Source organism: Microtus pennsylvanicus, chromosome 1 (assembly GCF_037038515.1).
Source record: "Microtus pennsylvanicus isolate mMicPen1 chromosome 1, mMicPen1.hap1, whole genome shotgun sequence".
NCBI classification, from domain to species: Eukaryota; Metazoa; Chordata; class Mammalia; order Rodentia; family Cricetidae; genus Microtus; species Microtus pennsylvanicus.
This window is the reverse complement of record NC_134579.1, coordinates 203,286,145-203,301,642: the sequence shown is the minus strand read 5'-3', so window position 1 is coordinate 203,301,642 and position 15,498 is coordinate 203,286,145. Positions and strand designations below refer to the sequence as shown.

At 45.8% G+C, this 15,498-nt stretch overlaps 1 protein-coding gene across 1 annotated transcript in view; it reads right to left on the bottom strand.

Moving 5' to 3' along the window:
• Ust (uronyl 2-sulfotransferase) overlaps positions 1–15,498 on the bottom strand; it is a 279,700-nt gene that overhangs the window by 94,132 nt on the left and 170,070 nt on the right. The window contains exon 4 of the mRNA XM_075949235.1: positions 4,424–4,503. Within this exon, the coding sequence (XP_075805350.1) occupies positions 4,424–4,503 (80 nt within the window). The remainder of the gene's footprint in view (positions 1–4,423; positions 4,504–15,498) is intronic.

Genomic DNA, 15,498 nt, shown 5'->3' with positions numbered 1-15,498 from the left:
CATCTGGCTTCAGGCTCTGTTCCCATAGTAATTCAGACTTCACTTGAGAAAGTGTCAAATGCCTCAGCTGGCATCACACAGCCACCCTGGAGGCTAAACCCCTGTGTTCCTTTGTTCTCCTTTCTTTCTTTCACAAGTCAGTGTTGGCACTGGGGCTACTACTTGATCTGTGGAAACAAAAGTAGGAACAACAATTGGGGGTGTCAGGTAGAACCCTGAATAAAAAGGAGGAATAAGAAGGGTTAAGGGAGCCAGGTGGTGGTGGTGCAGGCCTTTTAATCCCAGCATTTGGGAGGCAGAGGCAAGTGAATCTGTGAGTTCAAGGCCAAGCCTGGTCTACAAAGCTACTTGGAGGATGCCTGGGGCTACACATGGAAACCCAGACTCAAAAAACTAAAACCAAAACAAAAAGGTTAAGGAAAGACGATTTGGCATTTTTAGCATGAGAGCCCCTATGGTTTACTTGACCCCTTCAGTGGCCTCAAGTTCTAATGTATTTTAGAAAGTTGCCACAGCTAGGAGAATGCAACCGAGGGTGTGAGAGACTCTAGACCGGGACAGAATATTATCCTCTGGTCCCCACAGAAGCCCAGAAGACAAACAACAAAGGCGGGAAAGGTCAAGAGAGACAAGCAGAACTGAGTGTGTCACTGTCGTTCGAGAATGTGATCCAAGACACACTCCAGAGAGGCTGCTGATGTGGAAGAGTTGAGATTTTTAAAAAATGTGTGTGTGTATGTGTGTGTGTGTGTGTGTGTGTATGTATTATGTATCTATGTATACACACAGACACATACATATGTATGCATGTATATATCTATATATACACACTCACACGGACACACATATGTGTATATATGTATGTATATGATGTATATGGATATGTATACATCTACACACACATGTAACTTTAGTTACTTCAATAATCAGTGAAAATCATACAAAGCTACAACACAAACACGAAAGGCCCATCTTCGACATCCCAACACAGAGCCGCACCTTCTAAGCCAAGAAGCTTTGGACTCAGCTCTCCCTTCATCCAGAGGAATAAACATTTGCCTGACCCAAATTTCCAAGGAGTTCAAAATAGGTATCAAAGAACACCCTAGGAAAAACCGTGCAAACCCAGGCCAAACCTGAGCTCTCTGCTGAGCTGGCAGGACTCTGACAGGAAGCCGGCTCCAGAGTAACTGCAGAAACACATTCTATTGGTGGGATGAACAGGACTGCAAACGGCCGAAGGGTTCCTTTGGACTCAGAGGAAATATGAACAAAGATGTAGGAGTTGAGGGCACGGGTACAGGAAGTCAGCTCACTAGCTAACAGCCATGAGTTCACGGGACATCGTTTACATTGCTGCTCTTGACTACATGTCAGATAGGAATGCCATTCTCAATGGAGAAAGATAAATGGAGAAAAAAACAAAACAAGAACCCGCTATGAACGCAGGTCCTTTAAGACTTCGCAGTACGCATATTGTGAATACATATGTGAGAGAAAGGGACTGGATTGGGGGCGGAGCGGGGTCCAGCCTGATTCTGACAGTCTGTTCAGCAGCAAGGACATTGCTACAAGTTAATGATGCATAAAGTTCAGAAATATCACCAAAGGACAGCACTCTAGCCTGGCCTCTTCATCTGGCTTCTCACACCAGCAGCGTTTGCTGGTTGTAGGGGCAGCTTTCTCTAGAGCGGTTCAGAAGTATTTATGCTTAGAATTCAAAACAGAGCTCAGATTGCAAGGTCTCTAACAATTCCCAGCTCAGCTGTTCTCCTTACTCCTTGTGTTCTTCTGGGGGGGGGGGGGATTGTCTCTGTGGAGTCACAGTTTGCTACTTAGACGGAAGAAAGACACACCCCTGAAAAAGAAGGCAAACTCATTCTTAATACCCTGGTTCTATGAATTTAACAGTGGTCCTGCCAAGGAATCGTGTTCATCTTGTAATTTTCCTCATGTTTCAGCACATCTCAGAGCTAAGGCCCTGGACCTGGGCTATCGGGAGAGAAGAACAGAGGGGATGATGCTCCCACCGAGGCCGCCTCAGCAGTCACGATTCTGTCTCCAGCCAGGTCCCTCCTCTGAGCTTAGTGCATTCCCCCAGCTGTTTGGTCTGTTCTCCCTCTTGCTGCTCCTGGACAGGGAATGTTCTTGTCTCTCATTGCTCTAGAGCTGGCTGGTCTCTCATACCTCAGCACAACCAGAGGGAGCCTGCTGCCCTCCATCTCCCCTAGGGGAAGCCCTGTGGCTCCTCTCCCTATATCCATCACTCTTGACTACACACATCTGCAGCGGAAGAACACTTCAAGGATTCCAAAGACAAGGGAAACATCCCGAGTTCACCGGTGAAGTCCCAGCCATCATGGCATAGAGAAGGTTGAGAGAAGAGGCTTCACCAATGTGTTCTGAGATGAGCAGAGGGGAGAGAGAGGAGACAACCTGTCTGTGTGTCTGTCTGTTTTTGCTGGAGGGTCACTGTGGGCCAGGCAGCTCCAGGACTGCCATAGAGATGCAGTAAGAGCTGCCATGAGTTCCTGTACTGTCTCTCTCTCAGAGAGCATTTCCTCATGGTCCAACCATGCGTACCAAGTGGGAGGGGGAAGGAACTGCCCCTTTTCTAAAGTTGAGAAAATAGCCTTCCCCAAAAGGCCACATGGCTTGCCCTCATCCTGGGCAGTAGGAAGGTGGGCTGTAAGGCTTAGGGGTCCTAACAGTCAGGACTCCACCGTTTCCTGCAGATGTGGTATCTTCTAAAAGGCTTTTTTTTTCCATCTACAATTAAAGCAATCAGGATTCCACTCCTGTATTTGATGGTAGAAGCTCAGATAAAATACAGCCATCATGCTGGGTGCTGCTGATCCAATTAAGATACCAGTTTTGGGCTTCTCATTAGAGTTTTGAACTGGCCTGAGATCGTTATTAAGATTTGTTGTATTGCAGCTTGGATGCAAAGATCTAACCTAGAAAGAAAGGGGAGTTAATGACTGAAGTTTGAAGGTGTCAGGGGTGGCACAGAAGGAAGTCACCAGAACAGCCCAAACCAAACAAGGTTCTCTCTTTACAAACCATCAAACACAGGGCCCAGAACATCTAACGAACCCCAGTGGCCTCATTATGACTAATGACATGGCTTCTGGAGGGAAGAAGCAGGGTGCACACGCTAGCTAACCCAGCAATGAGCCATGGTGAAAAACAGTGAGCTGGGCCAGCACCTGGTCCTGTTACCGTTGACTCTTTTAAAGGTCTTATTTCTTGTCCCATACAACTCTGTCTTGTCAAGCAGTCCTGGGGAACTTCAGGCCTGCGAATCTCACTTGGAAATAGAATGTGGGAACTCCTTTGCTTAGTAATGTACCTTTGCTGAATCTCATTCCTCCGTTATACTTAATTGGCCCTGGACCTCCTGGGCAGCAGGGAGTCCTTTGAAGACTAAAACCTGCACCAAGCCCAGTGGGGTGTCAGGTATCAAGCTGGGCAGCAGAGCTTCTCCACAGCCAGCCTCCTGAGGTGCCAGCCCACAGCGGCAACTCAGCCAGCACCACCTGGTAACTGGTACCCACTGTGTGTGCATGAAGCACCCTTTGAGTCCTCTGATGGAATTGTTATCCTAAGGTTCAGACGATGGTGCTAGACGGGTGGCTGAGGTCTCGGGAGCCCTAGGTTTGTGAAAGGATCTGTCTCTGGACCCGGTGAGCTATTGACTGACAGATGCCAATGGTGAGGACATGGCAGAACCGGTAGGCACAGCAGGAACCTAAGGGCTACCAGTGTAAGGAGCAATAACACTGTAGCGAGTGTCCATGGACGGCTGAGAGAAAGGACACACAACTCGAAGATTCAGTTTAATCAAAAGAAGGCCCAAAATTTGAAAAAGAAAATCTGCACTCTTGTTATAAAAGGGTACAGAAGTCAAAGGAAAAACAAACAAACAGATCAAAAGTATCTCACCATTGTCAAATATACAAGACTTGCGATGTTTAGGTTAAAAACAAAATAAGTTAGGTAGGGGTTGGCACGAGCTCTTTGGAGCAGAAGAGACATTTATAACCCTACTGTTGTGTTGTCCCTAGAGTTCTAAGCAGGCTCACACTGCAGGAAATGGATGTCAAAATTTTCATTTCTTGTCTCTTTGTTTCAATACAAAAATCATCTCTTTCCCCCTGTTAAAATACTATGTCATTGGATGTCTTCTTATCAAAAATAATTCCATGTTTTTAGAATACTTCAGAAGGTTCTCTAGGAAGAAATGTTTCAAGCTTTGATTTCTCTGTAGCAAAGCTAACTAGATTGACCACGCCTTTGTCTTTCAAGGGTGAAGGCTCTGGGCTGTCAATCCAGGTTGACCGTGAGGGCATTGCTTGCTCCTTAGACAGAGCATAAAGATTCAGAAGACAGGAAATGACCACAAAGCTAGAGAGTGACTCACCTTGAGAAGTTGAGGAAGTGAACGTGTCTCGTGAATAAATAGGGCTGTTCGGCAGTGCTGATGTTCTTAATCAGCTCCATCTATGAAAAGAAGGGCAGGATGAGCATGTGCAGGAACTAACGTCGAAGCCACATTAAACCAAAAGTTCTCTGGTTTCCTCCTTCCAGCCCCACTTAGTTCTTCTGGGCCAGGACCAACAGCCGAACTTGGTGCAAAGTGAGAATCTCTCATAAGGTTCTTTCCTGGATAAATCAGCTTTCTCCCCAGACTAACAGCCCTGTAACCAATTCAGTTGATTATTGCTAGAAAAAATTATGCAATTGGTATGGAGAGAGGGAGAGGGAGAGGGGGAGAGAGAGAGAGAGAGAGAGAGAGAGAGAGAGAGAGAGAGAAGAGAGAGAGAGGAGAGAGAGAGGGAGGGAGGGAGGGAGGGAGGGAGGGAGGGGAGAGAGGGGGAGAAGAGAGGAGAGAGAGAGAGAGAGAGAGAGAGAGAGAGAGAGAGAGAGAGAGAGAGAGAGAGAGGAAAGAGAGGGGGGAGAGAGAGGAGAGAGAGAAGAGAGAGAGACCATGTTTTTCATGTTTTTGAGAGTACAACCTTGGGTGTGAGTCCTTAGCTTCCACCCTGTTTAAGAAAGAGTTTCTTGACCATTTTTCCTCTATGCCAAGCTGTATATGGTTGTGAGGTCTAAGAATTCCCCTTCCTCCACCTCCTGTTTTGTCACAGGGTCCTTGGGATTCACAGGTGCTGGTCCATATAGACAGCTTTGACATGGGGTCTGGGCCCTTGAACCCAGGTCCTCACCTGGGCAATAAGTACTTCTCCCCACTGAGCCATCTCCTCAGCCCCAGACTGAGGAATTTCTCCTGGAGAAATGGACATTTTGCAGTACTGAATGAAATGCTGGGGAGGGAATACTTTAATCGCCTCATTTAAAGTCAGCCAGGAAAAGGAGTTAATCATCTTCTTATATTTCTGGGACACTATTGACCTTACAGAAATATTCCAAGCTAGTATTGTAGCATTTTCGGTGGTAATAAAATAAGCACCCCTTATTATTTTTCTCTCTTATTATACAAATGTATAAGGAATGTATTTCACTGGGAACTCAAAAGCTTCTGGAAGTCGTGGAATCCTTTGGTGGGTGGTCGTGTGAATTATTTATTTGTGGTTATCAGTAAGGCAAAACGCATTTCATGTTCATCTAAACCGACTTTTATGGTTTCCTAGGACCTGTCACGATACAGAAAACATTTAGTGAAATGAACTAGAAATTCCAGGCATTCTTAAGCCTCCCTGACATCCTGAATTCTTTCTCTAGAATTTCCAGTTGGCCCCACCAAAATGGACATGGTGATATTTTTCCTTTTAAAAAAATGCAGTTTGAAGACTGCTCTTGTAGATGAATGTCAGAGATGCAGTATTTCAGATTCTAGGAACTAGAGGAAGCTGAAAACTAGGAAGAAAAACAGCCATCCACATCTTAAGCACGGTAGCAATGACAAGTGTGAACTTAGACTCCAGACCTTCTCGAACACAACAAGCCCTGGGCTATCCTGTTCCCAGGGGTCTAACTAGGGCCTGCCCCATGTGCACATGTTTGATCATTATTCATGTGAAGAATTTATTATCTATAAAGGAGCATCAAGCACATGATCCTTTATAGACCCAGACGATCAGTCTAAACCCACTAAGTCATAATAATAGGACAAATTATTATAAGTACTAATAATAATTGGAGAAATTATTATGTTAATTAATAATCAGAAAAAATCAAGTTGAATTTAATAGTTAAATGACCCAGCTCCTAAACCTGGGATTTCTGTTAGTTGGGAGACTCTGAGGAAACCATGGTGAATAATGGCCTTGTCCCTCCTTGGGCTTCAGTACAAAGGAAATTGGGGCCTGTTTTTCTCCAGTTTCCCTTCTAAGCCCTTGCTGCACACCCTTGCTTCTGGAGTCTAGCTTCCTGCTTGGGCACAAGGTTAATTCTGAGCTGTGATGGATTGCCATGTATAGGCATAAGCATAAAAGCATTGCTAATTTGTCTCAGAGGATGACAGCTTAGAAAGAGAACTCTTGTCTGTGTTTGTGTTTTAAATTTTACTTTATTTCATGTGCATTGGTGTTTTGCCTGCAAGTATGTCTGTGCAAGGGTGTCAGATCACCTGGAACAGGAGTTACAGACAGTTGTGAGCTGTCATGTGGGTAATGGGAATTGATCCCAGGTCCTCTGGAAGAGCAGCCAGTGCTCTTAGCTGCTGAGCCAACTCTCCGGTCCCCACCCAATCTGTGTGTTTAAGATAAAGACAATTTATGCTTTTATCTCTAGATTATTTTAATTCAGGGAGTTCCCTGTGTGCATAAAAGTCCTATAAGAATGGCCCTGGTAGCCCTGAAGAGGCAAACGGGAAGACACTGACTCTGTCCCCTATTCGACACGCTAGCACGCCCTCGGAACACAAGTCAATCTGTTGCCTCTGAAGACAGAAGGAACAGCTAGACTTCTGAGAACAGTGCCAGTCATAAGCTGCCTGTTCCTCCAGGAAAAACGGATCAGCATGACAGTGTAGAACTCCTTCTAGACTTATCCTTAACCACACTCAAGATGCCAGCGCCCATGCTTATGGCCTTCGGGGAGTGAGGGCAGAGGACATTCTTCCCCTACATGTTCTGTCATTGTTCCCAGACGCATAATCACTTACATCATATGCACAGCCAAACACTTCTTGTCCAAGTACCATTTGACCTTCACGAATGCTAACACTTGACCCATTTCTAGTGACAAGCGTGACCTTCTGAGCTTCTGCTGCCCAGTTCCCAGCCCTCCTGCTGTCACTGGACGCCTTGATCGTCCTTGCACTGGTATCATCACGGCAGCAATGGCACTACCTGACGTCTCCAAAGACTACACCCTTGCTGTTCCTGGCACATACAGGGCCACTTACGGCTTCTTCCTGATCCACTGCATGTGCCCACTCAACAGTCATGGCCTCCTTTATTGCACAGGAGATAAGCACATGAGCACAGTGGGTGGAAAGACTAAAAAATGTCCCAGTGGTGCTGCTAGGCCCACCAGACCCAGAAACACACTCTTGGGTCTCATCCAGCTTCCCCTCTGGCCACCCCGATGCATCCTGGGACTACAGTGCTCTCGATATCCCATCAAACCAGACCCCTCCCTATTCCTTCCATATCCATCCATACCAAAGCCTGACCAGGACGAAGCTTAGGAACAAGCTTCCTCCTTCTGGGATACTTGTGTCCCCCCTCCCCCCCTGCCACCAGCATTTTCAAGTCCTTCCTTCCTCCCTTCATTCCTCCCAGCTACAATATCCCTCTCTTCCAATCCAACTTTCTGAATCCCACTTTCTGGAGCCCGCTTTTCTTTAACATCCATGATCTAAATCTCAGACCACATACTACTTGGCGTGTGGTTAAAAGAAAAAATATTGGGTCCCCCCTCTCTCTCAGGAAGCTCAGAGTGTTGGAGGTGAGATAGACCGAGGGAACGTGAGATCCAGATCCAGACCACGCGCGGAAGGTACATGGGTACTGTGTCCAGCCTACCCACAAATGCAAGATGGGTACTTCTCCTTAGGGGTATCCTCTGTGGTGTGCACGGATTCACAGTATGAAAGGGTCAAAGCGAAGGCAAGAAACAAACACAGATGGCAAAGACTGAGTTTAGGAAGCTGTGACAACCAATTCTCTGTACCAGACCTTGGGTCTTGTCACTAGATTTAACTGTCAGCTTGACCCTGCCTAGAGTGCTCTGAGAGGAACACCTAGGTCATATTTAGCACATCTGTGTAAGGTCATCCTGATTACTAATTGCCACCACGCCACCATCCTTAGGTAGTCCTGAAGTATGTAAGAAAGCTAGCCAAGCAAAAGCCTGTTTCGAGCAGGCCGGTGGGTGACCCTGCATCCTGGTCCTCCAGGTTTCTGTTTCGGGCTCCTACCCCGATTTTCCTTAACGATGATCCTGGATGCATAAGTCAAATAAGCCTTAAGCCCTAAGTTGCTTTTGGTCAAAGTGTTTTACCATCGTGTCAGAGAGGACTTTAGAACAACCGGGGTGGGGTGAGCAAGGAAGCAGGTGAGCAGAGAACAGCTGGAAAACACAGCCGACCATGCGAGGGATCCCGAGGGGGACTCTGTGGGGTTTTGAAGTCAGAAAAGATTCGCTTTAATTTACGTTGTTTCTGAGGTATGGGTGGAAGATGTGAAGAAGAATGAAGATCAGAGGCCAGGGCCAGGGAGCTCAGCGCTCCGAGATCCGGCCCAGCCCAGCCCAGCCCAGCCCAGAAGAGCTGGGCAGGAAGCCGAGCTAGGAAGCTGGGAGTGGCAGTGGTGGCTACGGTGGCAGCAGGTACTGAGGAATTAGAGGAAGCTCTGGTGTTGGGTTGTGCAAACTGTGCTCTAACGTGACCCAGAGCAGATGTTGAAGCAAGGGCTCTGGGAGCTTTTAGCAGTTAGAAGGATGAAGAACGGCAGAGATGGCCGTGAGGAAGATGGAAGCGAGGAGCTCAGTGGCGATCTGGCCATAGAAAGCCAGGAAAAGGAGACCAGACACCATCTCTCAGCTAGGACAATGAGCACACTGTGGTACCCATCTGTGGTGACGGGATCCTGGAGGAGGAACAAATTTGGCTGCAGATAGACGGGTGATGGGTCTGCCTTTGATGAGCTCTCATCTTTTGGGGATGCCCCTTTGATAATCCACTAGCTTAGATTGGGTTCTCATATTTAACTTACGGGAGGGCTGGGGCCAGGCTTATTTGTCCCCTAAGTCACCACCAGCTGTCTGCAGGAAGTTTATGTCCCAGCAGGGTTTATGGGATAAACACACCCCTTTAGAAATGCTTGCTTGGTATCAAGAAACCCATCTAAGTAGCCGAAGACATAATTGTCTCTCACCCAGGCAATGGATCCAACTCTCCCTGAAACAGAGTGGAATGATTAGTATCTTATATAAGGCTCACTGTCAGCATTACCCTCCTAATATCCGAGATGAAATAATGCCTAGCAAAGCCATCTTTTTCTGAGTGTTGGGGGTAGGGTTTATCACATATCATCCCGAGGAGTTCTTTATATACCTGCTATCATTTAATACTTGAAGAGCTAAATATTATTGTCCATTCTTTGAAGTTTAGGAATTGGAGCACAGACATGGAACATAGATTTACTTATTATGAATGGCATGCATGTATATGGGTTATGCATGTACAGAGGCTTCAGATGCCCTGAACTGTAGTTACAGTTACGACCCATTTAACATGGATCCTGGGAACCGAACAAGGCTTCTCTACGAGAGCAGCACATACTCCTCATCACTGTGCCGTATCCCCAGCCCCAGAGTCCACAGATCTTGTAAAGTCGCCATGACCCAAAAGGTGATGCCAGAATCTATCAATCCTTAGTCCTGCTCTTCAGTGCTGAGTGATAGTTCAAGCTTCCCAGTTAATTATCTAGATATGAACTTTCCCAATGGAAACAAACCTTTTGCCTTTTGTAGGATGCGCTGAACAAGTGCAGACAAAACCCACTAAGAAATGTAAGGATTAAGGGTCTGAGTGTGGGCTCAGTGGCGGAGAGCATGGCCAGCCTGCATGTGGCCTTGTCTTTTCTACACACACACACACACGGAGGGAAGAAAGGAGAGGAGAGAGGGATGAGGAAAGAGAGAGAAAAAGAATAGAGAATAGAAAGAATATTTTTCTAAAGTTTCCTGAGTGGAAAAACAGTATCAACGAACAAGAACAAGAGTAGATTTCCAATACTTAAAAAGGGTAAGTACGCCATCAAATGCATGTAAAGGAAGAAAAGCTCACCTACATTGGTGGACTGAAATGGAACCAAGGTTTAAAAAGGAAGAAAGAAACAAAAATCCAATGCACGTACTACACAGAGGCAAGGCTAGGAAATTGTCCAGTGGTTTGCTTCCCCGCTCAGGGCAGGGTGGGAGAGCACAGACTTTCTTCTGCAGCTCTGGAGATGCCTCTACTCCTGCAGTCTTCAGGAAACACTTGCCAGTTAGTCAGTTAGAAGGGATATCCAACCCTGCTTTGGTCTGAACTCATGTATCACTCGACAACTACTAGATGCCCTGCAATTTTGCAACACATCTCAAATCAAAGAAAGGATGTGTGCTTATTAGCACTTCAAAGCAAACAGCGCAGAGGGGAAACTACAGGTCCTTAGAGATTGGAAAGGATGACTGAAGGGCTCAGGTTACCTGCCCTGTTCTTGGGGTACAGGAAGATCCCAGCACAGTCCTCTTTCTTCCTTTAGCTCAGGGCCACAATAACCAGGGAAATACGGGCCTGCAGTGAGGAAGAAGTCCACCAGGGGGAGCAATAACATGAGCATGGCAAAGAGTCTGGGACCGAAGTAGATATAGAAAACTAATGGATAGTATCCTAAGGAGAGAAAGTTTTTTCTTTTTCTCCTTTCTTTCTTTCTTTCTTTCTTTCTTTCTTTCTTTCTTTCTTTCTTTCTTTCTTCCTTCCTTCCTTCCTTCCTTCCTTCCTTCCTTTCTTTTCTTTCCTTCCTTTCTTCCTTTCTTTTTATAGGTCATATGGCTTTTCTCCTTTGTCTTTTATTTCCTTCAGGTCTGCATTAGAGGACTCTGCTTTTGTCTAAGGACCCTAAGACAATGTGGAACCCATCCCCTGGGCTGACTGAGCTTATCTTTGCTCTGATTCCAGAGTCAGCTTGAAGCAGCACTCTGGAGACAACAGACACTGTCTATCTTCTTGGAAAGGCAGGAAGCCTTGAGGGTTGTTCTTAAATAACAGATATCTCAAGGGGAGGGTCCTGGAATAGCATGCGGAAGGAGACAAGCAGACGAGAACACATCGGATGCAGTGTTATTACACACATTTTGTACTCCCAGCTACTTGGAAAGCTGAGACAGGGGGGGTCATGAGTTCAAAGCCAGCCTGGACTGTATCTCAAGGAGAGCTTGTTTCAAAACAAACAAACAAAACTTCGTAAGTCTTTTTGAAACAGAGAATTTCCTCACTTGGGGGATTTGTGACAATAAAGGGGAGTCTTTAGCGTGTGCCCTACAGGCAGTGAGTCTTTACTAGAGTTTGGGATATGGTCACCCCAGTGAGTGATACTACACACACACCTGGACACTTCCTTACAAACCTACTTCCGCAGTAAGATGAGGGGATAAAGAGGGTGAGAATACTCCCCAGAAGACTCTGACATCTGGCATAAGAACTCTTTCGAATGGTTCCCCTCTAACTACTGAACAGGATTCCAGCTCTTACATGCTCCATTCACACTTAGCCAGGAGTTGGCCCCAACTTGTTCTTACCTATCATGATTCCACGTTCCTTTAGATTTATGTCTATTTGTGTCAGTTTTTCTTGCACACGCTTATTTCTCCCTAAAAAGCAGGTGTCAAAACTTCCATAATGAAATTGCTTCAAAGATCATTACTCAGTGGTAGGAACAACAAGCATTGCGCATGGGACCCAGTGCCCGCCGTTAGCAGCGGATCCTCAGCAAACCTCCATTAAGATAAGTGAACAAGTGCAGGAAGAATCAGATGATCAAACGGAGGACCAAGCACTGGGGAAGCCCCAGAGGCATTTCTGTGGCTTTGAGGACTTCCCTGAAGGCCTGTGGTTATTATTGTGTTAAGTCTCATTGCTTTATGGTCTAATCTTAGACATAGACATTGAGGAGGGGGAAAGCAAGGGACAGGGAGGCATGACACGTGTCCAATTATAGCATGTCGCGCTGCTCCATACTGAGAGGCCAATGAGGTCTGAGGCCCACGGGCATAGCACTGCCTTCTCTCCCACCCTCTGAATGGTTTGCAAGGCTTGTGTTATTTGGGTGGCCATTGGACAGAGGCAGAACTGGTGTGAGGTTTATGGTGAAATGCTAACCTTTCCTGCTATGACGGACGGGAGGATGTAGACTAGGCCAGTGCCCAATGCTTCCCAAGTTACGATGGATAAATTCTGTGATATCCAAAGGACGTACAGCATACATAAAAATCCCCTGACAAATTAAGACTGGGAAAATCTAGCTGAAATTTGATGTCTAAAATATATGTGCATAGATGTACGTATGTATATGTATACAATATGCATGCATATGTGTATATGTAGGGATAGATAGATAGATGATAGATAGATAGATAGATAAAAATAAAGAAAGAAATATGATTGATGTCTTAAGTGTGAGGACTAGAATTTAGATCCATGGCCTTCATAAATGGGGCAGGCTTGATAATCTGTAATCCAAGGCCTCAGGAGGTGCAGACATGGGATTCCCAGGGCAAGCTGGTGAACTGGGAAGCTCTGGATTTAGTGAGAAACTCCTCCTCAGCAAACAGAGTGAAGACTGGTGGAGGAAGAGCGCCAGTGTCAAGTTCTCCCCCCTCAACATGGTCACCAGCACATGCTTACACATGGGCACATTTACGTGAACACACACACACACACTCACGGTCATCAGCACATGCACAAAAGTGTGCCCGCACACATGTGAACATGCGGACACACACACAAAGCACGCACACACAGTATACATCTTAAGACTGTCAATCTTTAAAATATGAATAATCACTGGGAATCTCCTAAATGTTAAGGCACAGAGGACTCCCCAGATTATGAGCCATGTGTTTTCCCTTCTTCACGGATGGGAGGAACGTGGAGTCACGAGGCACACATTTTGGGGACATGCCGACATGGGGACTCTGACGGAACTGCCTCAGCCTGGCTACTGCCTGTGTCACTTAATTTTTCTTTTTTTGGAAAAGGAATTTTTTGGACTCCTTCCCAGAATCTACAGCAAAGGGCACTGGGACTGTAGGCTTCCAAAAGCTCTACTGGAGATCAACCGTTGCATTGTGGGAGCACCTTGGGATTTAGAAGAGCCCAGGTCCATTCCATCCACCATACTCGGTTCAGTGTGATTATTTCTGGAAGGTGACAAATTATCTCAGTTTCTCACCCCGAAAACAGGGAATGACACTGACTCATTGGTCTATTTTTGGTCCCAATTGGTTAAATAACATCATCAGGAAAAACAATTCACACATAGGTACCGCTTCCAGTTTGTTTGATATGCCCTCGGGGTCGCCGACAGAAAAATGAACAGTAACGTTCTTTGCTTTTGCCAGTCTCTGGGGATCAGAGGACAAATTTTGCCTTCCTCCAACTAGAATAAGTGCGGTCCCCACTCCCTGTGACAGGCTTGTGGTGCTCTGACTTTCGCTGTGTTGAGAGCACAGCGCTGACGTCACTTTGGGACGAGCAAGCAGGCTCTGAAGATTCTTGGCCGACGCTCCTTGCCTTCACTTGTACTAGAGAGAAACCCTCGCAAACCCGCGCTTTGCAAGAGATCCTATAAACCACGCCCCCTAGCTGAACTCTATATCAAGGCTACAAATGAAACAGTATCTTCATGAGTTTGTGTTGGACAACGCAAAAGTCCAACACTTGGCCAGCAGCGGTTGCAAGCTCTTCTGTGGAGGAGAGAATATTCGAAACACAAATTTCAAAGGTGTGTCTATTTCTAGGAGAGCAGACGTAGTGGGGCTTTTACAGGCGTCAAACATTTGGTGTCTCCATGCTCCTTTCTGGCTTAATAATCCCTTAGGCTAGAAAGTTTCAACCCTTACCTGTGAATGTGCAGATGTGTGTTTGCACATGTGTGCGCATGAGGGTAAAATGCATGTGTTCATTTAATCCTGGTCCATGGAAATGCCTTGTGGGGGAACGAAACGACATAGGTAATCTCCGGTCTAGAAATGGATGCAATTTTGAAGTTGATTTGTAAATCAGCAGTTTGGATCATGGAACACGTTTTCTCATGGGAAAAAAAAATGTAAAATGAATCCTGGCCCAGCACACAAGAAACTGTTTAACTCCTACACTACCTGAAGCAAAACAATTATTTTCGTTATTTAGCGAGAACAATGTTTCCACGGGAACAATTGTCAGAGTTCTCCTGTAAGGGTGAGAGCCAACGGCTATAAAATTTTAACTAGTCTTCTAAGTCACACTGCCCTTTTCCCTTTGGTAAGTTACCAAGAAGAGAAGCTATTAATACCACAAATTATTTCCGGAATATGTTAAGTTAAAATAATATGTCTTTCTCTGCTGTCGTATGTACTTTCAAAGGTTAGTAAAAGGGATCGTACGGAACAAGGACAAGACTCCTGGAACATCGTGGAGCTTGACCAGCTCTGGCCTTTGTCATTCTGCTTTTTGGCCGTTCTTTCTCGTGCAGGAGCCAGGTAAGCCGGCTCCAGGGAAGCCATGGGTACCACCTTCATCTTTATTCTTACAGACTTGTGTATCTGTTTTTCCTTCCAACTCTTTACCTTTGCTTTAGTTACTTTTTTTTAAACACTCATCTTATAATTTAATAGGAATCTGCCATAAGTGATGAGATACAGTCTAGGCCACACTGACCACAGGAATCAGAACCACAATACATGGAATATGCTAGAAGTCATATAAATATATCACAGAATCATGATGGTGGAAAGAACCTAAAAAGGTTGTCTCGCCTGTTCCCTGGCTTCCTGACAAGCCAACCATTCCAGACAGATGAGAGCTTCCCCTTCAGAGGGGAAGGATGAGGATGTTGTTATCCTCCCTAGACCTCACCACCTAGCCACTAGCCGGATAGTTTTGCTACCTTTTTATTTAAATTATTCCATTCACGGTTATAGCTGCACCTTTCATTTCTGATATTTAAAACAGGGAACAAAGTGGGTTTATCTGCTCAGACTCACACAGTGCACTCAACATCACTCAACATCATAGTTTTGTGTTCTTCCCCCCTCCCCCCCGGGATGTCCTGAACATTCCAGGGTCTGGTCCTTCAGTCCTCTCTCTGTGTTCTTTGGGCTGTCTGCACGCCTTCACCAGTGACCACCTGGATCTAGAAACTGAATCTAACAAGTTGGCTGGGAGTTTTGCATGGCACGCACACATAGGAACATTTAAGTATAACCTGATAAGTAGGCCCTACGACTTGGATACAAAAGAAAGGTAAAGTGTAATGATCATAATAAAATTGTAAAAACACAGAC